Source organism: Mustela nigripes, chromosome 4 (assembly GCF_022355385.1).
Source record: "Mustela nigripes isolate SB6536 chromosome 4, MUSNIG.SB6536, whole genome shotgun sequence".
Taxonomy (NCBI): Eukaryota; Metazoa; Chordata; class Mammalia; order Carnivora; family Mustelidae; genus Mustela; species Mustela nigripes.
Genome location: NC_081560.1, coordinates 136,969,930 through 136,997,295, shown reverse-complemented (window position 1 = coordinate 136,997,295; position 27,366 = coordinate 136,969,930). Strand labels below are relative to the sequence as shown.

General features: G+C 55.1%; 1 protein-coding gene across 3 annotated transcripts in view; it reads right to left on the bottom strand.

Annotated features, from left to right (window-relative positions):
- Positions 1–27,366, bottom strand: part of ADAMTS14 (ADAM metallopeptidase with thrombospondin type 1 motif 14) — a 72,619-nt gene that overhangs the window by 10,169 nt on the left and 35,084 nt on the right. For all 3 annotated transcript variants that reach the window (XM_059397652.1, XM_059397653.1, XM_059397654.1), the window contains 12 exons: positions 21,138–21,221; positions 20,272–20,419; positions 19,569–19,674; positions 17,682–17,825; positions 17,117–17,249; positions 15,671–15,784; positions 13,268–13,416; positions 11,127–11,302; positions 8,725–8,858; positions 8,233–8,356; positions 7,176–7,256; positions 1,251–1,414 (listed from right to left, as the gene is read on the bottom strand). In XM_059397652.1, the coding sequence (XP_059253635.1) occupies positions 1,251–1,414; positions 7,176–7,256; positions 8,233–8,356; positions 8,725–8,858; positions 11,127–11,302; positions 13,268–13,416; positions 15,671–15,784; positions 17,117–17,249; positions 17,682–17,825; positions 19,569–19,674; positions 20,272–20,419; positions 21,138–21,221 (1,557 nt within the window). The remainder of the gene's footprint in view (positions 1–1,250; positions 1,415–7,175; positions 7,257–8,232; positions 8,357–8,724; positions 8,859–11,126; positions 11,303–13,267; positions 13,417–15,670; positions 15,785–17,116; positions 17,250–17,681; positions 17,826–19,568; positions 19,675–20,271; positions 20,420–21,137; positions 21,222–27,366) is intronic.

Genomic DNA, 27,366 nt, shown 5'->3' with positions numbered 1-27,366 from the left:
TCACACCAGCAGCCGTGCAGCAGACTTGGGCTACACACCTGCTTCCCACAGACCTAAGTTCTAATGAGGGCAGAAACCGTGTCTGTCAGCTGGTCCTCCTCACCAGGGCAGCCACACGCTACCTGACTCCAGAAGATGGTCTATAAGGTAGACTCTTATTGGACATAGGATGGCCAATGGTTTCTCCCATCCTGTCTGGCTTGTCTTCTCATGGCTGTCCTCGTGTCTTCTGATGCACAAAAGTTCTCAGTTTCCACGAAGACCAATTAACCTATTTTTCTTCTGTTGCTCATGCTTTGGGTATCACAACTATGATCCAAGGTCATGGGATTGAGCCCTCTGTTTTCTCTAAGAGTTCTAGGTTTTTAGCTCTTGTACTTGGGTATTTGATCTATTTGGAGCTCCTTTGTGTATATGGGGTGAGGTAGAGATTCATCTTCATTCTTTTACATGTGGATAATCCAGTTGTCCCAGCACTGTTTTAGTTGAAGAGATTATTCTTTGCCCACTGAATGGTCTTGGTACCCTCTCTGAAAAGCACTGGCCATAGGTATATGGGGAGTCAGCAAATTAGGGTGAAGAGAAATACAGATTCAAATAGATTGAATTAATATGCCGACCCCAATAGGCTTCAGACCCTTCCCTCTTGGACCTTCTGACTAGTGAGGGCAACACCAGGAACAAAACCTCTTCCTGGTTGGTATCCCTGCCACCAGCCAGTGCCAAGGGCCTGCAGACAAAGCCCCTCCTGGTCTGATCTCCTGCATTAACAGTCCCTGCTCTATAAGCCCCGGTCTATGGTCTAGGAAGAGGCGGTGTGGGCAGAGGTGGCCCCAGCAAGGACAGTGACCTCATCCCCTAACAGGAAGCTGGCATCATGAGACGGCACCCCCAGGTCACTTGTTGGCAAGGCCATAATGCCAGCAGACACCAGATGATGCCAGCACAACACAGGGAACCAACCCAGGGGCCTCCTGCTCATTCCTAGGCCCTATTTCTGACACTGCATTAAGGAGACTCCCTCTGACAGGAGGACAACCACTTCTTTCTCCTTCATTATTTGCCATCCTGCCTGCCTTTAAGCATAGAGGGCACCTTGGCCTTGACCTTGCCCAGGCTGCTAAAGACACTGCAACAGGAGGACTTCAACAGGTCGGTGCTGACTCAATAGTGAAGACAGTGAGCTAGGGGAGGCTGGGCTGGGGCACCAAGGCAGTGGACAGGGGCTACCGTGCAGGGTGGGGGCTCACCAGGACAGCAATGGCTTCAGGCAGGGGCCCACTGGTCTTGAGGCTCTCCTTGGTGTCCTCCACCACGTACTCCCACTCCAGGCCCATTGCAGTAAAGGTCCGGCTCATTGCTTCCTTGCCCTTGGGGTTGAGGATGAAGCTGCCTGTGACCTGGTTCTTCACCGCTGGCCATGGGGAGAGGGTCACACAGATTTCTATTCCCCTTCACAGGAGCACTAGCCAGTCCTCCTCTGGGGCACCAAGACTTTCCTAGTGAACCCCTTGGGGCTCCCTGTGACCCGTTACTCCTTTCCACCGGAGGCTCCACAGTCAGATGAGTCACCACACTGACAGCAGACAGCTTCCCTGCTTCTGGACCCTGGTGCACCCCACCCTGTCCTCCCTTCCCTTCCTCCTGCCTAATCTGCACTCATATGGAAGGCTCAGCATAATTCTCCCCTCCTCCAGGAAGTCTTCTTTGATTGCTCCGTCCTCAAGAAATTGCCCCCCTCCCCGCCCCCTAAGACTTCTATCAGAGAACCCTAAGGCTAAAAATACAGGCTCTGGAGTCAGACAGATCTGGGGAAGTTACATAGTTTCCCTGTGTTGCCTCAGTTTCACCATCCATAAAATGAGAATCCTAACTATACCTTGCTCATAGGGCTGTTGCCCCATGAGGATAACTGCGGTACCGCACTCCCACCTATGTTCGATGGGGCTCTGGCAACAGTTAAAAGAGTTCATATGCGTAAAGTACTAGGCGGCATGCGTGGTATGCTGCTGGCACTCAATAAATGATAAGTGTTATTATTATCATCAGTACAGGGCCTGATACTTGGCACTGTTGTCCTTACAGATGCCTCATCCCCCCCACAGCCTGTCACCTTCATCATGGTGTTCTTGGGGCCTGGCCTAGAGGAAGAGTTTTAAAAACATCTCTATATTTCTACCCTCTAATGTCCCGTCAGTGAGTAACTTGCAATTTGGTCCTGAAAGTGCCTGGCAGGTGGACGAGAGGTATGCAGGTGCAGACACCACCCCCCCCCCCCCGGGAAAGGCCCTGGTGTCACAGCCTTGGCCACCCTGGAAGCAGCAGGTCAGGGTAGGGCTGCAGCCAGGTACCCAAGCCTCTCAGGCAGGTAGGACAGCAAAGGCTCCAGAGGCTGAGCATGTCCCCACTTGGTGAGGAAGAAAACCATACTGCATAATTATGCAACCCGAGAGCCAACGATCAGAGAATTAACCACACCCCTGTCACTCTGCTACCTGCCCCTGTGGACTCCTCACACATGTCCCAAGGCTGGGGCTACCATGAGCCCACATTGAGAGTCAGAGGCCCCTGAGGGGCAAGGGCTTGTCCCAGACTCACAGAGAGCTGGTGGCCCAGCTTTCCAGGGCACCAGCCTCCCTAGCAAGCAGGAGGAAAAGAGATACCCCTCATTTCTCATTGCCCAATCTCTCTTAGCCCCCAGAAATTGCCAGACCTGGGGCTGGGGCCGGGCAGCTCCTCGGGCCAGGTCCAGCCCCAAATCTTCCCACCACCCTGTCTGCTCCAACACCTCTCGGCAGTCGCCACTCCCCTCCTCAGGCTGTACACCCCTCATTCCAGGGACGGTGGGCTGGGCTCCTTGGGGACGTTACCACCCACGCTTGCCTGTGAGTCCTGGCCCGACCGCTGACCCACGCTGTACCCTGAGCGACCATGGGCGTCCCTCATTTGACTGACCTTCACTTCATTGTGCTTTTCAGATACTGCATTTTCTACAAACTGAAATTCTGTGGCAACCGGGCCTCAAGCAAGTCTATCAGTGACATTTTTCCAACAGCAGTTGCTCACTTCACATCTGTGTCCCATTTTGGTAATTCTTGCAATATTTCAGACATTTTCAGTATGATACTTGTTCTGGTGATCTGTGATCATTGGTACCTGGTGTTCCTATTGGAATTGTTTTGGGGCACCAACCACTGAGCCCACATAGTGCAGGGAACTTCACGGATCAATGTCATGCATGTCCTGACTACTCCATGGATGGGCCTGTCCCCTGTCTCTGCCCCTGTCCTAGAGCCTGCTTATGCCCTGAGACAATAGTAAATCAGGTCAACAAATAACCTTTCAATGGCCACTAAGTATTCCAGTGAAAGGAGGAATCACTGACTCTCACTTTACATCAAAAGCTGGAAATGGGGGCGCATGGGTGGCTCAGTGGGTTAAAGTCTCTGCCTTCGGCTCGGGTCATGATCTCAGAGTCCTAAGATCAAGCCCAGCATCAGGCTCTCTGCTCAGCGGGGAGCCTACTTCCCCCTTTCTCTCTGCCTGCTCTCTGCCTATTTGTGATCTCTGTCAAATAAATAAAAATTTTTTTAAATCTTAAAAAAAAAAAAAAGCTGGAAATGATGAAGCTTGGTGCAGAACGCAAGTCCAAAGCTGAAACAGACCAAAAGCCAGGCATGTTGTACTAAACAGTCAGCCCAGTTGTGAAGGCAAAGGAAAGGTTCTTGAAGGAATGTGTTTCTCCAGTGAACACACAAATGATAAGAAAGGGAAACAGCCTTATTGCCAATATGGGGAAAGTGGTCTGAACGCAAGATCAAACCAGCCATGACATTTCCTTAAGCCAGAGCCTACCCCAGAGCAAGGCCCTAATGCTCTTCAATTCTGTGAAGGCTGAAAGAGGGGAAGAAGCTGTAGAAGAAAAGCTGGAAGCTGAGAGAGGTTAGTTCTTGGGGTTTAAGAAGCCGGACCCCATAACAAAGAAGCAGAAGGTAAGGCAGCGAGTGCTGATGGAGAAGCTGCAGCGAGTTATCCAGAAGACGCGGCTGAGATCACTCATGAAGGTAGCTAAGCCCAACAAGAGATTTTTCAGTGTAAAAGAAGACAGTCTCCTCCTGAAAGATGCCATCAAGGCCTTTCACGGCTTGAGAGGAGCCTCCATGATCATCACGAGGGTGATGGGCGGTGCCAGAGGAAAAGTCCCAGCTCGAGGCGAGCACAGGGGAGACAGTAACTGCAGGCTTCTCCTCCCCTCGTTTCCTTTCAAAGAGTCCATGTCCCCAGATTCTCGGAGAGTCTAACAAGTTTGGGCAAGACCTTGGCCTTCACTGCCAACACTGCCACCTGACCCAGACTTCTCCAGAGAGCGCGTGCCCCGACAGGCAGGCACACACGCACACACTCACTCACTCCTGCATACACACCTTGCACATGTTCACTGGGGGCACGTGGACCTCACCCGTGTGTGATCACACGATGTGTGTGGAAACGTTGGGTCTCAGTTCCACTCCCCTCCCTGCCCAGCTCCTGTGGAGCTCCAGACCTCCAGGGAACTCACCCAGTAAACACATAGGCAAGCCAGCCCAAGCTGAACCTGCCCTGGGTTCTAGAAGCTTCTGTCTGGACCCCTACAGGACTCTGTGAGCAGCCTCCCTCATAGAGCACTCCTCACCTCTGGAGGAGGGAGGAGTAGACTTCTGCAGGAGGGGGTGGGGGCCAGCGCAGCAGTGGGGGGTGGGGGGTGGGGGGTGGCCGGGCAGAAGAGGCAGGCCAAGGAGGCCCAAGGGGCTGCTGGTATTATGGACTCATCTGAGGGGTGGGATAGGAGGAGTGTCTGCAAGGTCCACCTTCTTCTTGGAGTAAATGAGCCTTCCCTCCTTGCCCCCTTCCCCCCTCCTGGCCCCTGTTCTCGCAAAATACCCCAGAGTTGGACAGACAGGTGGGCAGGGAGTTGGCCAAGCCAAGCCAAGCCCTCCAGACTCTCACTCCCAGTGCAGAGTGGCGTGGTAGGCAAGGGCACTGGGCTGGCAGACAGCCCAGACTGGCTCACTGCGTGGGTGAGTCGGGGAACACAGAGGGCCTACGAGCCACTGTGGGCCTCGATTTCCCCTTGTGCCTCTTGCCTATTTGCACTGCGCCCTTTCAGGTGCCTTCCAGAGCAGCCTGGCTCTATTACAGCTGTGTGAATGCAGGTGTATTCTCCGAGGGGTGAAATTTCCTTAGGATGCTTTAAAACATTTTCTATTATTTTGGTGATAACCTAAAAATAGGAGTATCAGCATTTCTGTAATAGATGAGCCTGCCCAGAGACGTTATGTTTTGCTTTCATGTTTAGGAAGAGCTGGTGACAAGCAGTGTGACCAGGTGGGCATAAGAGGTAAGAGGGGCCTCTGGGATATGCTGAGGCCCAGCGTCATCATGGCATGCATGCCCTCTGTGAGGGGTCTGAACACAGAGAAGTGTGGGAGAGCCCAGCCACTACCCAGTGTTGGGGCGGCAGCCTTCTCTGCTTGCTCATTGAGACCCTGCTCCAAACCATGCTTGTGTGGTTTAAATTGATATTAATTCACCTACAACACACTTGGCCTTTTAAAGTGTGGAATTCAGGGACGCCTGGGTGGCTCAGTTGGTTAAGCAGCTGCCTTCGGCTCAGGTCATGATCCCAGCATCCTGGGATCGAGTCCCACATCGGGCTCCTTGCTTGGCAGGGAGCCTGCTTCTCCCTCTGCCTCTGCCTGCCACTCTGTCTGCTTGTGCTTGCTCTCGCTTCTCTCTCTATGACAAATAAATAAATAAATAATCTTTAAATAAATAAATAAATAAAGTGTGGAATTCAGGGACTATTGGACCACTATCCGATTCCTGAAGACACGTCATCACCCCCATTTGCAGACCCTCCTGTGCCCCCCACCACTGGCCCCTGGGTACCACAAGTCTGCCCTCCTGTCTCTCTGGATTTGCCTGTTCTGGACACATCCATTTGTTTGGCCACCAACTTGGTTTCAGCACAAACGGAACACAGCGAACAAATGAACACAAAAATCTCTCCCGTTAAATTAATGTTCTCAATTTGAACTTTGTTGATTTATCTCTCTTGGCTCTGTAGTTGTATAAATACTATAAGGAGTGATTTAGTGATTGTGTTTAAGTGTCATTATAATAAGAATAATTGGGGCACCTGGGTGGCTCAGGGGGTTAAAGCCTCTGCCTTCAGCTCAGGTCATGATCCCAGGGTCCTGGGATCAAGCCCCACATCGGGCTCTCTGCTCAGCAGGGAGCCTGCTTCCTCCTCTCTCTCTGCCTGCTTCTCTGCCTACTTGTGATATCTGTCAAATAAAGAAATAAAATATTTTTTTAACAAAGAATAATTTAAGGGTCCATGTGGCAGACTGTAAAAACGGCTACAAATTCCTCCTGTGCCAGCGTGCACACCTCCTTGCACTATGACTCTACCATACTTCCCACCAAGAGATTGTCTGTTGCTACCCCCTGAGTCCGAGGTAGTCTTGGCCATGAGACTGCCTGGGCCAACACGATATTACCAAGCATGACACAAGCAGAGACCTGGCAAGTACTTGCTTGCTCTTGCCCCCACTGAGAACCATGTGACAGACACCATGTGAATAATCCCAGGCTAACCAGCTGGGGACATGGCCCTGTCAGCCCCTCATACTGGTTAACTGCCAATACCAACCAGTATCTAATGGGCTGATCTGATGCTGCCTTTGTATGGGGGAGTCCAGGCAGAGAAGCAGAAGCAACATGAGAGGAGCCCAGCTCAGACTGAAGGTCCACAGAACCATAAGCTAATATAAACACTTGTTTGAAACCACAAAGTCTGGGTGTATGTTACACAGTAAAAGGAGACTGATACATTGTACAAAAATGGTTTTCCTTCGAAAGAGGTGTACAGTTAATTAACAGTGGCTTCCCCCTGGGGAAAAACAAACTGCTCCGGGAGGGCAGGGGATGCCCTCTCACACCTTCTGAAATTTGAATCATGGAACAGGTTGTCTATTCAACATAAGTTAAAAAAATAAAATTAAGGGTTCCCTGCCATCATTCAAATTTGTGAAATCTCCCCTGTTTTAGAATGCTTTCCTCTGCCCTCCCAGCTTCTCCACAGCTCAGACCCCAGGGCCTGACGGCCCCTCTCCCAGCTCCCCGGCACTCACCAATGTGGTGGGGGACCTTCTCCAGCTCCTCAATCTGGATGTGCCAGGCACCCGCTGGGATCTGTACCAGTTTGAGAGCTCCTGCCACAGAGAAGGATCCGTGGGCATCTCGAACTGGTGGCCTCTCTGCCCAGTAGTCTGCCCCCCACCCCTAGCAAGTACCCAAGAACCTGTTTCTTCATCTGTAAAAGAGCAATGGGCCCTTGTCCACAAGGTGCTGAGAGGGTCAAATGAGATCCCATTGCTTAAATGCTTTATCAAGTCCAAGGGCGGCGTGTGTGGGGTTGATGTGTGGGTAAGCACGCACGCGTGTTAGGTATTATTATTCCTCACTTTCCTGAGCCTCCTTTTCTCTCCTGATATCCCTCCCCCTTTCTTCTCACACCTTAAGGGATTTAGATGAAGATCCAGCGCAGCTTCTCTGCTCCCAATCCCAGCCCTGGAAACAAACCTCTCACGAAGCTGTCACTCTTGCCCCCACAAGGAGAGGAGAGGCAAAGCTGTGACACTCTCAAAGGGGAGATGGAACTAATTCATCCTCAAGTGTAAAGGACTAATACCTGGCCCTCTTCATCAGCCACGTGTGGCCAGACTGAAGATGGGGAGGGAAGTCAAGGAACTCAAGGTACCAGGAGTTCAAAGCAGGAGGTACCACAAGGTTACCAAAAAAGGGAGGGAGGAAGAGAAAAAGCATTCCAGTCCCGTCTGGGCTACCTCTTCAGACCTGTCTGAGCTCTCACTCCCCCCAGCAGTCCTGGGGTCAAAGAGATGGCTGAGCTCCTATCATCCCACACTAGATGCAGAAAAATGCTTCTGAGCTCCTGGGCCTAAATGCAGGCAGCATGCCCTGGAAGAGGGGGCACCCAGGTGTAGCTCCGAGCTCAGCAGCCGGGGGCAGCGTGGGAAGCCTGAGGCAGGCTCCAGGTGCCTCCCCCACTCCACCCCCCCCCACCCCCGAGCCTGAACTGCCCTTCCCCGAGCAGAGGAAGGAGGGCCCACATGGCCAGGCCAGAACCCCAGCCACTCCTGGTCATCTCCCCAGCCCCAGGCTGCTCACCTGCCTGCTTGGAGGCCTTGCCCAGTGTCCCCTTCACAGTCCTGCAGTGAGAGTTGTCGCCGCCACAGACCCCACACTTGTCATCTGCCTTCATGGATCCCACCTCCTTGTCACAGCCGACAGGCTGAGGCCAGAGGATGGGTCAGCAGGGGAAGGTTCCCATTCCCCCTGCTACCGTCCCCATGCTAGCAGCCCCTGACTCCCTCCCCAGTCCCGAGGCCCCACAAGTTGACCAGGGACCCAGAGGCACTCCTGGACAGGTCTCTGCCACAAACTTGCCATGTGACAGGCACAGATCTTATTCCCTTGAATGGGGCTGGGGACATAATCCCTTTTCAGCATCCGGGATTATGCTAAGGACCAAGTGTGTCATGGGTGGGGCAGGCAAGGAGAGGCTGGTCTCCCCAGGGAGCAGGAAGAGGGGCAGGTAGTGCAGCCCTCCAGTCTCCCCAGGGAAGCCAGAAGGTGGGGGGCCCAGAGCAGGACACCTACCACACACTCGCCACGGGCACAGACGCTATATGGGTCCCGGTAGCTGCAGCGTGTCCCATCGTGGACCACCTGGTTCATGAAGACCACATCCCCTGTGTCTTCTGACCGGCAGATCAGCTCACACTTCTGGGCATCTGTGGACAGAGACCATGCCGAGTTCCCAGTCATGCTCAGAGAAAGTAGGCTGGCCCAGGAGGACGCCAGCACCTGTCCCAAGCATGAAGCTCCCTAGCCAGCTCTGAGGCGCTGGGGGGAGCCCTGTGGGTGGAGCTGGGACTTAAAATCCCTGCGTAGTGACCCTGGGCAAATTATCAGACCTCTCTTACCCCTGATCAGTAAAATGCCACACAGGACGTTAAAGAAAATCAAGTGATAAAATAATAGCAATAATAATAAACCAATACTTAGTGAATGCTTACTATATGCCAGATGCTTCCAAAACCTCCACACACTATTTTCTGTTTTGTTTTTTTTTTTCTTTGTAAGTAGGCTCCATGCCCAAGGTGGGGATTGAACTCACAATCCTGAGATCAAGAGTCATGTGCTCTACTGACCAAGCCAGCCAGGTACTTCTACACACTCTGGATATTAAGATGCAAATGTCATTTGTGAATGAGCTCATTTAAGTTTTTCAATACCCCAAGGAAGAAAGTTCTAGCATTACAGAGGAGGAAACCAAGGACCAGAGAGGCTAAGAAATTTGCTCAAGGCCACACAGCCACATGCTAAGTAGAAGAGCCAGGACTCTAACCTAAGCAGTCTGGCTTGAGTCCCAAACTGACCTCTCCCTACACTTCCCAAGCCGCATGTATGATGGTGTATCTTAACATGTTTGTCAACATTGGGAGGTTGTGTGAAAGTAAGGCAGAACAGTGATCTGGGTTTGCATTTGCCAAATGAAGCTGCCGTGAGAGAGGAAAGGAGGTCCTTTCTAATACTAACAACTGGTTGTTCTCTTCTCTCTCTGGGCCATTGATGTCCTTAAAAGAAGGTTCCAGAGAACATATAAACATTTGCTTGGTTTCTTAGAAAAAGGGAGGCTGGGGCTTAACTAACTTTCTGGAATTTGTGAAAAGTCCTGGGAAAACCCAACGTCCGGCTGCCCCAGGGGCCTCGAAGGAAGCTTGTTTGGATCTGAATGGATCTGCAAGGCTTTCAAAGCAAGCCAGCCCCTCAGCTCAATCTTTAAGGAACCATCTGGCTCCCTCCTCCTGGTCCCTGAGCTCCCAGGATACATCTTGCCCCAGTACACAGGGCTCAATCCAGAACCATAGCTTCCAATAACACTTCAGATTTCATGCACAAGAGCCAGATTCCTGGTGGGATCTGAGCCAGGGGGAGAGGCATAGGAGACCCTAACCTTCCTGAAGGGTTAGGGACCCTGACCAGTGCGACCCAGGCCAGCAGCCATGAAAGCCAGTGTCAAAGGACTGGCAAACTCCCTAGAGTGGGAAGAATTCAAAGCAGAGGGAAAATACTCTCTATCATCATGTTCCAGAGAAATCTGTGCCCTGGTGTGCAATAGACAGGCCTCTGAGTTCCCTTCCAGCATGAAGACTGTCATTCTAACTATGAGCTGAACTATCAAGGGTCTTGTAATTACTCCTTTGGAACCAGGGCTACAAAGAGGTGGCCTGGGGCTCAGGAGAGGAAAGGCCATTCTAGTAGGTGCCATCTGAGGCCGAGAGCTGCATGGCAGGGGTTGTCTATTTAGGACCATGGAGAGGCTGGCAGACCGAGAGGACACAGAGGCCCATGAAGGCTCTAAGATACCTCGAACCGCAGCCCTTCACTGGCATCTCTCTGCCTCTAGGAGAGCCATCAATGGAAAGGTCCTGGCCCTGGCACTTGGTCCCAAAATTCAACTCCTCTGCATGAGTCCTGGGGCCTGTGTCTATCCCAGAGCAGCCAGGAGGGAGTCAGTATCAGGATCCGCCTGCCTTTCAAATCCTCTTCACTAACTGCTCGAACAGTAGCAAGGTCAGTAGAACCTAGAAACACAGTAGGTACTAGGGCAGAGCCTCTAGGGACGGTGGTCACACAAAGCCAGGGCACCTGCACCCGTAGAGTGCCTTCTTGTACACATACGGACCCATATCAGGGGCACCAACCCAACAGCCAACACTGCTGCCGGCCTCAATGGCACCTCGGGGGGAAGGGTCCATGGTTCGGGGGGTTTTCCCTGCCAGAGGACAGTCAGCATAAATGCACAAATCAGGGATGGCTTTAATGAGGACTGCTGGCCCCAAGGCACACAGCACAAGGGCCTGCCTATTGCATGTCCCTTATGGTGCCCCAACTGTCCCTCCACCTCCACTGGCAGCCCCAGGCACGGGAGGCCCCCGCCTCCAGGAAGACAGGGACCCAGCAGACACGAGGGGTTTGGGGAGAGGCTCACTCACCATCCTCAGGCTCATAGGGGAGCCAGCTGTGCTTGGCGTTCTGGTGGATGTAGTAGGAGTTGCGCTTGGCACACTGCTGGGCCCGGAAGTCCTCATAGGGCCCAGGGCACTCCTCGCTGTTGCATATCTGGTACTGGAACTCGGGCCCTGGACACAGGCGGCCTCCATAGGCTGGGCTGCAGAGGGCACGGAAGGACCGGGTGACCTTGCTGGAAGGCTGGGGAGGGCTAGGCTTCCCACATGGCCACCGCTGGCTGCTCAGGCTTTGAGAGGAACACTGGTAACTTAGCAACTAGAGAGGAACCCCCACAGTGGGGGCTGCTGGGCTCACAGCCCTCCCAGATTCCCTTTGCCTCACCGCTAGAGCACGTGCCCCTGTTCCACTGTTGGGGGGTGGGGCATGGTGAGCTGAGAAACGGGGCGGGGACAGGAAAAAACTGACTTGCCAACTGGCTGGGAAACAAACCAGTCGTACTCATCTTTGTACTCATCTTTCAATCATTGCACAGGGCCTGGTACACAGTCGGCACTCAAAGCATGCCTCCACAATTCCAGCTCCCACCCGCTTTCGCTTCACCTCATGATAAACTAAGGAGCGGTAGAGAGAGACATGGGTCTGGAACCAGAAGGCTGCGGCTCGATCGAACCCCCAGTTCCACCCATGCAAATCTCGGCCGGGTCACCCAGCCTTGCTGCGCCACGATTTCCTCTTTTTTTTCTTTTTATTTATTTTTTATGACGTTCAGTTAGCCACTGTATAAGTACATCATTGGTTTTTGGTGTCATGTTCAATGATTCATTAATGACATACAACACCCAGTGCTCATCACAACATGTGCCTCCTTAATACCCTCTTTAAAGGTGGGGCTGGGGTACAGCTTCTCTTGCCCACCTCCTGGTGTGTCTGTGGAGAATAAATAAGAAAAGGTATTTAAAGCGATCTGTGTTCTCTTCTCTGTTACATGAAGAAGATTGGGTAGGATTAATCGATGCAAAGCCTCCAAGCATAGGCTCCTGGTACAGTGCTCACAGAGCTGGGGGCATCACACGGCTGTGTGCACGGAAGTGCTCAGCATCCCAGCTGCGGTTTGTTAGCGCTTCATCTGGGCTGGGCACAGTGCTGAGACACCCATGTTCAGTCACTTAAGCCTCAGACAATAGAAAGAGTTACGATTACAGGGGAGTTCGCTAGATGGCAGCTTTGATCGAGGGGATAACCGTCCGTCTTCACAGGAAGGTGGTTTACTCAGAGTGGGCCCCACTGGGTCCTGCTCTGACAACCCGGACTTTCACACCCCCAACAGATGGAAGTTACAGAGCCGTTTGTTTGGGCTCATATTTGTAAAAGGAGAGCGCAGCCAGCAGACATGGGAACAGGCTGCTCCAGGCCTCCCATCCCTGGAGGTAAGCAGCAGAGTACAAAGGACCCCTCCTGAGGATGCGACGGAAGATGGCCACTACCGAGCCACAGCAGCCAAGGGCACTGCTGTTCTGCAGAGGCTGGATACCCCTGGTTCCTGGAGCCCGCTGACCCACATGCTGCCCCCAGCCGGCCCCCGTCTAGGCCATTCTGACCAGGTGGCTTCAGCCTGGGACAGGGAAGCCAGAGCCAGCTAGCACTCAGAAGCTCCGAAAACAATGAGAAGAGTCCCCGGCGGAGAGAATAAAAGGGGGAGACACACGACTATTCCCCCAGACTCCTGGAACTTGGGGTAGTGCAAGGCAGGATTTGATGACAGAAAGACGTAGTTAAGAAAAAATCATGGAAGTTCTGCTTCACGGGGCAAGAAAGCAAACATGGTTCCTGAGCATTTAGATCAGTGTCTTCTCAAAGCTTAGCCAGAGGATCAAGAGTCCTGACCCGACTCAGAATCTTCCACCCACCGCAGTTTTAGAATCAATGGTTCAGATCAATTCTCAGACGCCACACCTGATGGGAGATGCCAGGCCCGGGTGGAAGGGATCCAGCCCCACCCCCACCAACATTTTTGGGGTCCCCCCCCAACAGAATACAAACCACCTGCAGGGGTCCTTCTCTCTAGTGTCCTGCCCCCACCCCTCCCCATGTCCTTCTCCTAGCCCCTCAGCCCTGGGGGGAGAGGGCGTCCCCTGCCCTGCCCACCTCAGCCAAGAGTACTCACGGGGGATTGTTACAGCTCCGGCTGCGGGATCGAACCCCACCCCCACATGACCGGGAACATGACCCGAACTTGGTCCAGGAGCTCCAGCCTCCATCCTGGCCGTAAGTCTGCTCCAGCGACTTCCAGATGCAGTGACCTTTAAAGCACCACTGGGAGGGAGCAGAGGGAACGAGGTTACCCTGGGGCCATGGCTGCCCAGCCCGTGACGGAGAGTGCCCGACGGTGCACGTGGCACAGCTGGGAGGCACCCAGGTGAGACCAGAGAAAGGGACATTGAAAGCACAAGCCTCAGGACTGCATAGCATCCCACCCCTACCATCAGCTGAGTGACCTTCAGCAAAGGGCTCCCCTTTCTGAGCCTATCCCTCCACTGTTACAGCATGGGTAACAACACCCACCCACAGGGCAGCCGGGAGCCTTCAAGAAGACCATGCCTGGCAGACATGGCCCTCCAAAAATGGCAAGCAGTATTATCAAGGAAGATAACCACTCCTAGAGGAAAAAAAGAGCTGATCAGGGATAGAAGACACAATCTTTCCATGCCATCTAGAGTTGATCTTGACTCTATCTCGAAATCCCCTTGCAAGGACCGCAGGCAGGCGTGCTTGTGGGAGGCAAGCCAGCCCCACAGGGAGGTCTATAAACGCACAAATGGAGGGAGTATATGAATCGAGTTCAAGGGGCCTAGGTTTGAATCCCAGCTCAGCCATTACTAGCTGTGTGGGGCTTTGGCATAACTTCCCCCTTGCTGAGCCTCGGTGTGCTCACCTGCTAAATGGGACTATTCTAACCACTGAAAGCAAGAACACCTATAAAGGCCCTATCTCAAGGCCAGGCACAAAGGTGTACTCAACCGAAGTGACTCCCTTCCCTTCTCCCACAGGACAACATGTGAGAAAACAGCAAATCTACCCGGATCTTTTTCAAGAGATAACGGAGTGGTTCTCAGCCTCAGAGTCACCTGGGCAACTTCTAAAACTCCATCCCAGACCAACTGATCAAGATCTCTAGGGGTAGGGATTCTTTTTTAAGATTTTATTTATTTATTTGACAGAGAGAGAAACAGCAAGAGAGGGAAGGCAAGCAGGGGGAGTAGGAGAGGGGAGAAGAAGGCTCCCCACTGAGTAAGGGGCCTGATGCAGGGCTTGATCCCAGGACCCTGAGATCACGACCTAAGCTGAAGGCAGACACTTAACGACTGAACCACCAGGTGCCCCAAGGGGTCAGGATTTTTTTTAAAGATGCAGCAGATACCTCAAGTGTCAAAAATCACTCAGGTCAAGGATACAAGTCAGTAAGTTTTCTTAACTTACAGCCTTATACAACTGTCACGTATCCAGTTCTAGAACATTTCCATCACCCAGAGAGCTCTCTCATGCCCATCTGCAGTCTCTCCCTGTCCTGGGGGGTAGGGACTTGGAAAGCTCCCCAGATGGTTCCAATATGAAGCACAAACTGAGAGCCATGGATTAACTGTCATGTGAAATGGTGACAGAAAGATCTGGAATTCTGGAAACCCCTGGAGCAGGTCCACCAAGTCTCCAGGATAAGAGCCCGCAGACATGGAGCCTGCTAGGCCTGTGCAAGACCATGGGAAGCCCCATCCATCTATGAAGGGCGGACCCCAACCACTACCTGTGCTGGGTGGGTGGAGTCTGGCGAGGGCACAGGGCAGAGGGCAGAGGGCAGGCTAGGGAGCAGGTCTGTGGCTCGGCTCCCAGCCGATGCTGAATAGCCTGGAGCCTCTCTCAGCGCCCTGCTTCTGCCCTTGGCTCTCACGCTGGCCTCAAAACTACCTGAGACATGGGAAGGTCACTTGATTGGGGTCAGCAGGACCCAGAGAAGTGCCAAAAATGGCCCATGGGCAACACAGAGATCCGGCTCAGAGCCAGCGAGAGAGCAGAGGTGGGTTTCAGACCCTAGGTCAAGGCCCTCAGACCCGGCCACAAGGCCCTCCGGGACAAATGAAGCCTTGACACGCACACACACGCTCAAGGGGGGAAACACACCAGCATGTATGTGAAAGGAGCGGTTCTGGGGCAGGGGAGGCAACACGAGTCTAGGAGAAACAGTGTCGGGGGCCAGGGAGGGCAGGCAGGACACCTGGAATCTTCCCTCACCCCTTCTTTGACATCCCAAGTTCCTTTGCCTGCCCGCCTCTCCCTCATTCTTCTCATCCGTAAAATGGGAGTAAGCCTTCCTGCTGGAAGGGCTGGAAGAGAATGGCAGGCTCTGCACACGGAGGAAGCAGGCGACTGGTATGGGAAGGAGAATGTGAACATAGGACTTTACCGGCCAGGGGAGGGGGCTCCATGCACACCTCCTGAGCACACATGCCTGGGGAGGGGGGTCGGGCCTCCCAGGGACCCGCACAGTCCTGCCACAGCCCCGGGCCCCAAGTACCTGGCCAGGCGCACACTCGGTCCCGTCCAGGGGGGGCCCCTTCTTTGTCTTGCAGAAGTACGGGTTGTCAGGGCGGCTGCACCATAGCTGCTTACAGGGCTCGAAGGTCTGGAACTGCGTGGAAGGGGAGAGTGGCCACCCGCCACACCGGCACTTAGGCTCCAAGCTGTCCGGCAGGCGGCCAAGGGGAGTAACAGAGAGGGGAGGGCTGTGGTGGACACTAGGGCCAAAATATGGTCAGGGAGGCAGGAGGGTCCACGCTCCCGAACTGGGCCCCACTCCCATGGCGTCCAGAGACCCCTCCTCTCTCCACCGTAGTGCCAAAACGGGGCAGGCCACAGCCCATAATTCCCTGGTTGCCTCCCCGGGGCCTCCCTCTCTGCTTTTGCAGAAGCTACCGTGCCACCGGGCAGGGACTAGGTTTTGAGGCTCTGGAACGCTTGGGCCTGCCGAGCCCCATGAACCCAGTGCATGTTGGGGTTTCACAGGGCTTCTGGTCTAGCCCAGAGCCTTAGGCACCCAGGCACAGCCAAGACTCCCACCCACTCCGGTCTGGTCTCACCAGGCTGTGCCAGATTTTGGTGATCTTCTGTTTCATGCTGTCCAGGAGACCCCCTGGGTCTCTGGCCAGCCAGAGCAGTGTCCTACAGATATAGCTCTTCCAAGCCCTGAAATCTCACATCCCAGGCTTTCTCCCCACCCAGCTCAGAGACCCTATGTTCCCATGTGGCCTGAGCAATAGAAAGGTGACCATACTCTATGACTCCGGGTCCTGCAGGATGTGAGCCTCTGCCCGGGCCCTGGTCAGTGGCTGTTTGATTCTCCCCAGGGGGCTCCCCAGGGACAGGCTCCTCCTGCCCTGTCCTACAGGTTAAGGAAAGGCTATGCTCCTCCCTTGTATCAATCTCCTAAACATGAGGTGGGGAGGGGGAGCATGCAACTGACCCTCTGGAGAGAGATTATGTGGGGACACAGGAGATTTGCACTAGGATGACAAATTGGCCCAAAACATCCTATCAAATCCCTAGAAGGTAGATGGAGGCAGCTAGTCTTCCAGCAGGCCAGAGCCCAGCGCCTGATCTGACAGAGGGACTGTCCTGCAGATGTGCTCCCCAGGAACCCGTCCAGCCAGGACCCCATTAGTCACCTGCTCTCTCTGTTCTACCCTGTTCCATTTTTCCCAGGACTAAAGCATCCTCTAGCAACAGCACATACCCACCTCCAAAGGTAGGACTGGGTGGGGCAGGTATGTGGCAGAAGAAGGCAGAACTGGGCCCTGATCCCCCTGCACCACCACCCCCCACCATTGCAGGTAATACCAAGCCTATGGGCCCATCACTAGGCCACCTGGCCAGTTGGGAGGAAGGTGCCCTGTGGAGGCCCAGTCAGGGTCACTGGAGGACACAGCCTGGGCACTCCAGCAGGCAGAGGCCAGCAGGAACTCACCGCAGAACAGGTGTGGTATCCAGAGCCAAAGTCAAAGCGGCATTGCTCGTCCATTGAGTAATCGACACCTGGCAGCTCCTGGGGCCGGGGCCAGGTGGGCACAAAGGGGTCATCGAGGAGGCAGTCATAGGAGCTGCCAGTGGAGACAAGGAGGTGAAGGCTTTAAGGAGCAAAGACGGCCTGCAGGAACCGGCCCCTGCTGCCTATGCTAGGCGCTGTGTCTTCCTGGGAGGAAGGGCCTGTTCCTGGGCAATCAGAGGGCTCACTGCATGGAGGGAAGGAAAGGCAGCCCTTCCCACATTACTCAGGACCCTGGCCAGCTGCCGCACGAGGTTAGTGACAGCATCCCGGCCCACACTGGCCCCGCCTGGCCTTGAGCTCCTGGATCTAAAGCTTGTCCTTGGCCTCAACGTCCCTGGAGGCCCAGAAGCTGAGCAGTAAGGCTGGAAATGCAGCACAGGTGTCAGGGTCAGGGTGGTACGGAGACAGAGATGCTGGGGGCAGGGGGAGGTGAGGTGGCAGGCTGCAAGCTCCCGTCCCCAGCCAGGAGGTGGCGGTGACCTACGGGAGGTAGCGGCTGAGTTCCACTTTGCTGCAGCGGGACCAGTGGAAGCGGTGGAAGGCAGCCTGCACCAGGGGTGCCATGACGCTGCCCAGGCTGGTCTCGTCGGCACAGCCGTTCCCCTGGCCGTCATGCTCCATGCCGAGCCTGGAGGGCGAGGGTGGGGTACAGAAGGGAGCCCCGAGTCACACCAGGGCACTTCACACCTGTGAAGACAGGCAGGCGGGCCAGCAATAGGACAGCATGCCCTGGCCAGGCTTCAGACTGTTCCTCCTGGCCTCAGTTTCCCCACCGTGCAGGGGCGAGAACCACCCCTCTGGATGGAAGCTGAAGCCCCACCCTGCTTCCCAATGGGGCTGGGCTCATTTTGCCTTCCTGCATTCTCCTCAAACTCCAGCCATATCCTCATGGTTTCCAAGGCCAGCTCAAGCCCCACTCCTACTGAGGACGTGCTCCCTGGCCACCCTGCCCAAGGGTCGACCTCCCACAGCAGAAGCCAGCTGTCCTGCCACTAGCAACTCGCATGCCCTCCACATCTCCCCAACAGACCCAAGGCCTGCAAGGTGCAAAGACCAGGTCTCACTCATTTGGTTCAGTTCAACCTCATTTCCTGAGCGTCTCCACACCGTCTCTTAAGCTTCTCCAAGACCCCAGAGTACAGAGCACAGAGCTTTATACATGGTATGCACCTACCATAGTGATAGTTTAAATTGTAAAGTCTGGTTTTTTATCACTGCTATTGAATGCCAAAGGCCAGAGGCTCTAAATTCTCAAATACTCCCAGGTGGTGGCGTCTGGCCTTGACCACCAGAGAGACACGTGGGCTACTAAGGCTGTCCTTGTCTCTCCACAGGGAGAGGCTCTGCTCCATGAAGAGTGGACCACCCCCCACACCTCCCACACACAGGAGGACAATCTCCCAACTCTAAAATATGTGGACCCATGGGCTTCCAGGGCATAAGGGGACCCTGAGGATTCCTGTGTGTCAACCTCCACACGGGAGAGGAGGAAGCTGGGGCCTCAGTGAGGGGCGGAACTGGCATGGAGTCCCCACTGGCCTCCTGGGCTGACAGGGTTGGCGTGGAGAGGGGGGTGGGAGACAGCAGGGGGCAGACCCTCTCCGGGATGGCCCAGCACCCCCCTCCTGCCCAGGTCCTTCCCCTGGCAGGAAGGAGCCCTCACTCCACATGCGTGCACTACAGAAGAGCCCGGGGTACATCCCACAGTTCTGCCCAGCGGGCAGACGAGGCCAGAAGGCACGACTACGCAGGTGCACGTTACCAAAGGACAACCTGGATGACAGTGGTGGATTTGCTTTCTCCCAGAATGAAGCTTCTCTGTCCTATTCTCCGCGGCAATCCAGTCCTACCACAGGGCCTGGTGCACAGTGCGTGCTCGAGAAATACTGGTTGAAGGCATGAATGGCTATGCTCTAAACAAAAGCCAGGTCCAAAGACCAAGAGTGCCAGCTGCCAGCCTGGCCCTGGGCCTGAGGCTCTGAGTGCCTGTTTATGACGGGCTCAGGCGAGCCCTGCAGTGTGGGCCGGGACAGCTGTCCGAAGGGCCTCAAGGTATGGATGGGAGAGTGATAGAGACCATCCAGGGAACAGACCACTGCCTAGGATGGCATGGTGGGGCCAAAGGTGGGGTCACATCTGGTTTTCCATGGCCCTGGGATTTGAGGGCCAGTCCCAAGGCAGGCCCAGAATCGCCCTCTGGGCCCCAGGTCCCCGGCCATCATGGCTGGGCCTCAACACATGGGTACCTTCCCTGGCCTCTCCCAAGACCCTGCGATGGGAGCCCCATCTGAGATTAAGCCACCCACCCCCACAGAACTCCTCAGTGCTCACGGCGCAGCCCGCCTTCCCGGTGCCGCTTACGCACACTTACACGTGGCCAGTCTCATGGGCCACCACGAAGGCTGAGGAGAAGCCGTCCTCATGGTTAAGGGTACAGCTTCTCAGGGGGTGGCACATGCCGGTGACAGGCGCATACCCTGCCGGGGAGAGAGAGAGGGGGCAGAGGGAAGTCACAGGAAAGCGAGGCAGGACTCAGCGAGGTCTGGGCCCAGCCAGCCACTATAGGGACATGTGACGTGGTCGCTGCCAAAGAGTGCCTAGAGGATGAAAGATCTTTGCAAAGTCCATCCCCTCCCCCCACATCATAATGCTCCCACATCATGAAGCTCTACAGCTCCCCTGCAGCTTCCAGGCCTCTGTCATCCCCTCCTCTGATCAAGGCAGTGAGATTTCCAGATGCCCCAAGCCTGCACACACCCGACTTCCACGCTTCCAGTCTAGCCCAGAGCCCTAGGCACTGAGGCCAGTCAGTTGGTCAGTCAACAAACACATGCGGCTGATGCAAAACCGCAGGGACCAGAATGGGGACCCATTCACTTCCCTGATCTCCAGGAAACCACTTCAAGCTTAGCCACCTGTCCGGTCAGGTCCTATCCCCAGAGCCCCAGGACTCTCTCTGTCAACAGGGAGCCTGGCCCCTCGAACCACCTTGGGGTGGCTCCAGAGAGCCCGGCCCCAGGCCTCGGCCCTACGGCTGCGCACACCCAGCCACAGCTAATACCGCACCTACGTACCTGAGGGCCCGAAGTCCTGCCGGGTGAGGAAGACCACGTGGTCGTGGTGCTCTGAGTGGCTGGGGTCCTGGCGCTGCTGAGAGTGCGCCCAGCGACACACCTGCTCCAGGCTGCGAGACGGGTTCCCACGCTCAATCAGGCTCAGAGACTGCAGGGGCCAAGAGCGGCAGCAGAGGGGTGATCGCCGTAGCCCCCAGAATGCAGGGGGCACCCGTCGCTCCCCTCCCACCGGTAGAGGACACTGAGGCCCAGAGGACCGCAGAGTGGGTTCCTGGTCACCAGGAGCCCCAACTCCAGCCGCTGGCGCACAGCCCTCCCACTTCAGGCCCTACGCTGGGCCACCTGTCCACCAAGAACTCAACACACATGCTCTCTCATCCCTCAACCGGCTCGCAAGGCAGGTGTTGGGCTGAGCACTTCTTTCAGACTTTACGTTCACGGTCTCATTTTATCCTCACCACAGCCCCCTGGAGGAAAGTTCTGTTGCTACCCCCTGTCCGGGGGAGAATGAGAGAGTCTAAGACTGCAGAGCCCAGGGCCCCAGCGATCAACCAGAGCAGACCCTGTCTTGGTCACTGCCCCACTCTGAGCCCATCTCTGCATCGATTTCTCCAGAAGAGGGCTCTCCAGCTGTGAGGCTGTAGGACTGTCCATTTAGGAGTTTGGGGGGAATCCCTCAATCCCTGTGTAACACCCCCAAATGCCCCTGCTTCCGAAGCCTCAGTTCTAATGGTCTCAGGGTTCTGATTCTGGAAACAAAATGCTTCCTAGACGCTGACCAACACCACCCCACCCCACAGCCAGGCCGATGCACCGGCCCCACACCCCTTCTCCCCCAAGACCCTGACTGTTGGCAGGGGGCTTACCTGTCGGTAGCCAACCATGATCAAGCGGACCAGCGCGATGTTTATGTGGGCCCCCAGAGACTCATCATGGTAAATCTCATCCACCTGTCAGAAGAAACGAGCGGGTAATTTGAGGGGAAGCAAGCGTGGGTTAAGAGCCGACCACAGAGCGGGTCCTGAGCCGGGTACCTGACCCATCCCAACCCATCCTCACCACGGCCTTCGCAGCAGCATTCTTAGCCCTACTGTACCAATGGAGAAACTGAGGCAGAGAGGCAAAATGGCCTTCCCCAGGACACACAGCTAAGGAGCAGCAGCTGGGATTCAGATCCCGGCCCTCCTGGTTCCACCTGAGCACTCTCTCCGTGAAGCCAGTGTGAGGGGGCCCCAGGTCTCACTCAGCCCTCTGAAAAACACTTATCTTTCCACAGCTGGGGAGGGTCCTTCCACAAATGTCACCTGGGCCAGGTTGCTCATCCTCACAGCCCAGTGTACCCTTCTAGTCGCCACTGGAATCGTCTGTTCTGCAGGGCCCAGGGAACTTTTCCAGAGCAGATCCAAGGGAAACTCTTGGAAACGCAGAGTCTCAGGCCCGCCTCCCAAGTCAGAGCCTGTGATACAACCACAATCCCCGGGGATTCTCGGCCACATTCAAGTCGAGGAGCACGGCATCGGGAAGCTCCCTTCTCCCATAGCCCCAAGGAGCCGTGGGGCCATGCCAGGCACCGTCTACCAAAGAGTGCCGTCCCTCCCACTCCCCTAATCAGGACACCCCCGGGACAGTGTCCATGACAGATAGACAAGCCTCAGCCTGTCCACCCCCAAGGACAGGAAGCCCCCTCTCTCCTGAAGGTCCATCTCCTGAGGATGCCCCTTGAACAATTCCAGCTATTTTGTTTTAACATTTTTTCTGAAGACACTTTGCCCTATGAACTTTGAAAAGTACAAAAATGGTCAAAGAAAATCAACCATCGGCCAGATAGATTGAGGATAACCAGTTATCGCGCTTCCTGCCATGTGCACATGTGTGTGTGTTTGTGCGCATATGTACATGCACACGCGTGGGCTCATTTTACAAAATCGTAATCATCCTGAATATACTGCTTATATGTCACTTCTTTCATGAAACATTATTCCGCATATCTAAAAGCATCATCCCCGATGTCTGTGTGTGATGGGCCACGACTTATGAAACTGATCGCCTCATTAGACACAACCCCAGGGGGAGGAATGACTCGCTCATAAAGTCAGTGTTGGCACACAGCACTGGTAAAGCAATGCAGCTACTGGGACCGGAGTCCTGGGTTCAAATCCTACCTCTGCCTTGGATGCTGGGAGGCTCAGGGCACATCAGGCAACTTCTTAGGACTTGTTTCTGTTTCTGGAGTGGGGATCCTAATGGCCGACCTAGTGCTGGCACATGGACCTCTCATGCCAACAACACATCTGGGAACAATTGAGTGGTCCACACACAGCAGAGGCAGAAGTGGGTCCCAGCCTTTGACTCCTGCCTGCACGTCTTCCCAGGAGCTGGAGGGCATTTCATACGTGGCCCTGTTCTCCCCACTTCAGCTCATGAGCAAAGGAACCAGCCTACAACCCACAAAGGGACTGCTGTCTGCCCAATGGAGAGGAACGGCGCTGCCAAGCCTGTATGTGAGAGTCCCACAGGGAGGGGAAAGCCAGGAGGCGATGGGAGGCCTGTTCCAGGGCCAGCCAAAGACAGAGCAGGTCTCTGGCAGCCGAAGCCGGGTGTGCCACACAGCACCCCCACCGCTCCCCCAGAACGGGAAGCTGCCCCAACTCGGGAGCATGCGGACCTCAGAGCAGGCTGTGTCCGGCTTCCTTCCACCGGGGCCTAGCTGGCACCCATGTCTGGACCCAACTGAGAACAAACACCAGTGCCTGCCGTGGAACACAGCCCCCACCCACCCCACTGACCATACCCACTCTCATTCCCTATGCTGGGCAGCAGTGTTCCCTTCCACCCTCCTCCACTCCCCAGCACACATCTCAGGGGCAGAGTGTCCAAATGCAGAAAGAGACGACGTCCTTCTCAAACTACGTGCCCCTGACTTACCCTAGGAGAACTGTGTGGTAGAGGGGAGTTCTATGGGGGGAAGGGGCCATTGGCCACACGTACAGTTTCTCCCTAACAGAATTCCAACCTAAGAATTATTTGGTCTTCTGCTGAAATCATCCTCAACCTGCCGCAGGATAACTCTTACCTGAACCTTCACATCTCAGCCCCTCCAACTCAGAACATGGCTTTTCTCCTACATGGGGTGCAGTCAGCGTCTCAGACCCCCTGACATGCCCTGTAATCACGCACACCAAAGACGCATCTGCGCCCCACATGGACACATGTAAACCCACGGTTGCCCCCAGGCCGGAAAAGAGAGCAGTCCCTGGAATGCTTGGGTGGAGGCATCTGTAAGGCCTCTGGGCATTTGGAAATTCTCAGGGCCATTGTCTTCCTGCTCCGTCTGGCTCCAAAGCGGGCCAGGCAGATCCCTGCCAGGATCTGGCCATATCCTTCACAGCTGTCCCCATACTTGACAGGGCAAACCCACCTATCAAAGCCTCCAGTGACTTCTGCTCCTGTGACTGGCATCTCCAGCGCAGGACACAGGGAGGTCCCCTCACATGCAAATGGGGAGGAGGCTGCCACCTCTCTGAAAGGGAGGTAGAATCAGAGCCCGAGTGTCCAACACTGGTGGAGACTGAGTGGGGCCTCGTGATGCCACCTCCCACTCTGGGGTAACTGGCCTAAATGCAATACAGAGCGAGCAGAAAGGGACAGAGACAAGGTCTCTCCATCCAGAAGGACCTTGCTCGGCACAGCACAGCACTCTGAAATAATCTAGCAACCAAATGTTTCAGGTGACGGGTGGACTCAGATCCCAGGAGTTGGGAGAAAAGGAGATGGGGTATACACGGGCTGGAGGGGCGGGGATGGCTTGCTGGAGAACCCAGAAAGGGCCTCACCCAAGAAGGCTGTGGCCCTTTGGAGAAGATGGGCCGAGGTTTGGTGCAGGAGAGAGAAAAGCAGGAATCCTATGGAGCCAGCAAGAGAGCCCTGAGGCCAGTGGTGATCAAGAAAGCTGAGGCCAGCCCCACCCGGGATGGAGAATTTCTTCCCAGCTCATGCTGGCTCACTTTCGGCAATGCATGCGCTAGCCCTTTGGAAAATTCTGGGTGCCATGGGCCCCATTCAGCCTCCCCCACTGGCCTCAAGTCTCTCTTTGAAGTCCCACTGACCATACCCGGTCTCTTCCTGGGGCGAGACGGTGGCCATGGTCTCTGGGGGCCAACCCCCCCCATGCTCACGTCAGTCACAGACAAAACCTTCCGGGCGCCAAGAAGAGAGAGGACGGGCCACTTGCCAAGGAAGGGCCATCTGGTTAGGAGTAGGTTTTCAACAACGACAAGGGGAGACGCTGAAGTAATACCGTCAAAGCACCAAAATAAAAGAACCCCCCGGCCCATGGTCCTCGGCGCCGGAAACCAGCTTTTACGAACCGTGATGAAAGAAGACATTATGAAGGAAACAGAAGCCGAGACAGTTACACAGACCCCATTGAGGGGTCTGCAGCAAAGGAAGATGGAAAGCGATCTCCAAAAGGTGGCCTAAGGCACAAGAATGGACAAATAGCTCTGAAGAGGGTAAAGAAGCACAGTTCAGCCGTGAACGACAGTCTAGTCTTTTCTCACACTACATAAGGGTGCTGAAAATAAAGTCATTCTATTTTACAAAAAAAAAAAAAAAGATGGGGTTAGCCCTGCCATTCCACATCCCCTGGTCTGGTCCGTCTCTGGGGCCCTGGCACACTCATTTGCACACACCCTGATCGGCCCCAGCCCTTGAGCAGGACCTTAGGGCTTGGATTCAGCTGAAGCTGTCCTGACCGCTTGCACAGGGCCGAGGAGGCGGCTGGACGGGGCTGCCATGTCCCCCCAGAACCACAGAAGCCGCCTGGCATGTGGGTCCCAGCCACAGCCGTGAGCCAGTGGATGCTGGGACCACAGCCAGGGGAGGCACAGCTACCTGAGAGGCCTAGGACCGCTGGCTCACACCCACAGGCGGCTTCCTGACAGGCTCTGGTCTGGCTGGGCGATCAAGAACTGGCTCTGTCAGCCTCTGCCCTCCACGGACAGCTGCCTCCCAAATGCCAGCGGTCAGACCAGCGTGCCAGCTCTGGGGAGACCAGGAATCGCTTCCCCTGGTGGTGGGCCCCAGTGTGACAGCAGCCAGACACACCCACCGGGCAAAAAAGAACCCTGTGTCTGATCTCCTTGCTTCCCTACCTCAGCCAAGTTCATCGTCATCTGCCAAGAGCCCCGGGTTAGGGTTCCACTTCATGTACTGGCTTAGGACAGCGCCTGGGTATATACTAGAAAAACAGGCAAAGGTCAGGACTCTCTGTGGCCAAGGGGAGACAAAAGAGAAGAAGGGAGAAGCTATGTGATAACATAGCAGAAACCAGAAACCACTAGGCTTGCAGGAAGAGCTGCTGTTCGTTGAACACCTACTATGTGTGGGGCGCCATGCTGAGGGCTTGCATACAACCTCATACCAACCTCATGGAGAGAGGAATTGTTCCCTCTTCACAGGTGATAAAGCCGGGGCTCAGAGAGGCTGAGTAACTCGCCCATGGCTCCACCCAGAAACTCCAGAGTAACTGAGTAACTCCAGTAACTCCAGTACTCCAGTAACCCAGTAACTCCAACTGAGTAACTCCACCCAGCTAGGAAGGCTCAGATTTACGCTCAGATCTTTGTGACTCTTGCCCCTAAAAGCCAGCTGCTTTCCAGAACCAGTCCCTGTGGAGGCTGGCTGGAGTGGGCTTTCTCTGGCCTGGGAGAGAAGATGGGAAAGTGGGTTTCCACACCCAGTCAACAGCAACACAGTTAGGCAGGGAGTGGCAGCAAGAGCCCCTTCCCTGTTCTCCTGTAAGCATGGGCAGGCCTCCCGGAGTGGGGGGTAGGAAGGAGCTTTGTGGTCAAGCCCAGGGAGCAAGAAGAAGCAAAAGATGGTTTAATTGGGGTGGGAGCGCTGCATCTGTTTTCCTGTCCAAAGGGAGGGACAGACTCAGGGTGGCTCCAGCAGAAATGCCTGGGCTTCTGTCTAGGGCTGGAAGGGAGAGCTAGGCCCCAGGGAGCCCACGGAAGGGCAGCTGGCAGCCTTCCCTTCTGGACCAGGCCAAGATGGGCTTCTCCTTGTCTGTGCAGAGATGGGGTCCAGGGCAGAATGGTCCCTGACCAGCCCTGAGTACCCACATTGCTAGGGAATACAGTTCCCAAGGAGCTCTGGGGAGGCATGTCAGCCAGGGGCAGTCAGGTCCCAGATGGGAGCGGCCGTGCTGGGACAGAGCAACCCCGAGGTCCCAAACCCACTCCCTGCTCAGACAGGAGAGGACATGAACTGCCACGGAAGGGCTGATGCCACCACGGAAGGGCCGATGCTGCCACAGCCCCTGCCCACCCCACGGGTTCCTCCCAGCCACCTTCTCCGAAAGAAGCACTAACCCTTCTTTTCTTTCTAATTAGTATACTTTTGATTTTAGAACAGCTTTAGATTTCCAGAAAAGCTGCCAGCAGATTCCAGAGAGCTTCCGAGGGCCCCAGGCCCTGACTCCCCTGTGATTAACGTCAGCCTTGACCACAGTACCTTTGCCACAACGACTGAACCGACAGGACACGTTATTGGTAACAAAAGCCCATGTTTGTTTCAGATTTCCCTGGTTTCCCCCTAATGTCCTTTGTTTCTGCTCCAAGACCACATGTAGGACCCCAGGTTACATTTTGTCACCACACCGCCGTGGGCTGCTCCAGACTGTTCCTCCTGATCGTTCCTCAGACTTCCCAGGGTTCTGATGACCTCAACAGCTCCGAGGAATTCCGGTGAAGTGTTGAACACATGGTCCGTCGACGGGGGCACATCTGATGTCTGTCTCACAGTTAGTTGGGGGGCACGGGCCGAGGAGAGGAAGGCCACAGAGCTGAAGGGCCCCCTTCCCCACGTGATGTCAGGGCCCCTGGTGCCGGCAGGACCCGTCCCTGGCGAGGCTGACCTCCACCGCCTGCTGGGACAGCGGCCACCCCCGTGCCGTGCTCTTCAGGACAGAGTCACTGTACACGGCCCCTGCTGCAGGAGTGGGAGTTCAAATCCACCTTCCTGGGGACAGAGTATCTCCGCCCATTACTTGGAATTCTTCTCCTCCCATCTGTCTATTTATTCTGTCTTTTA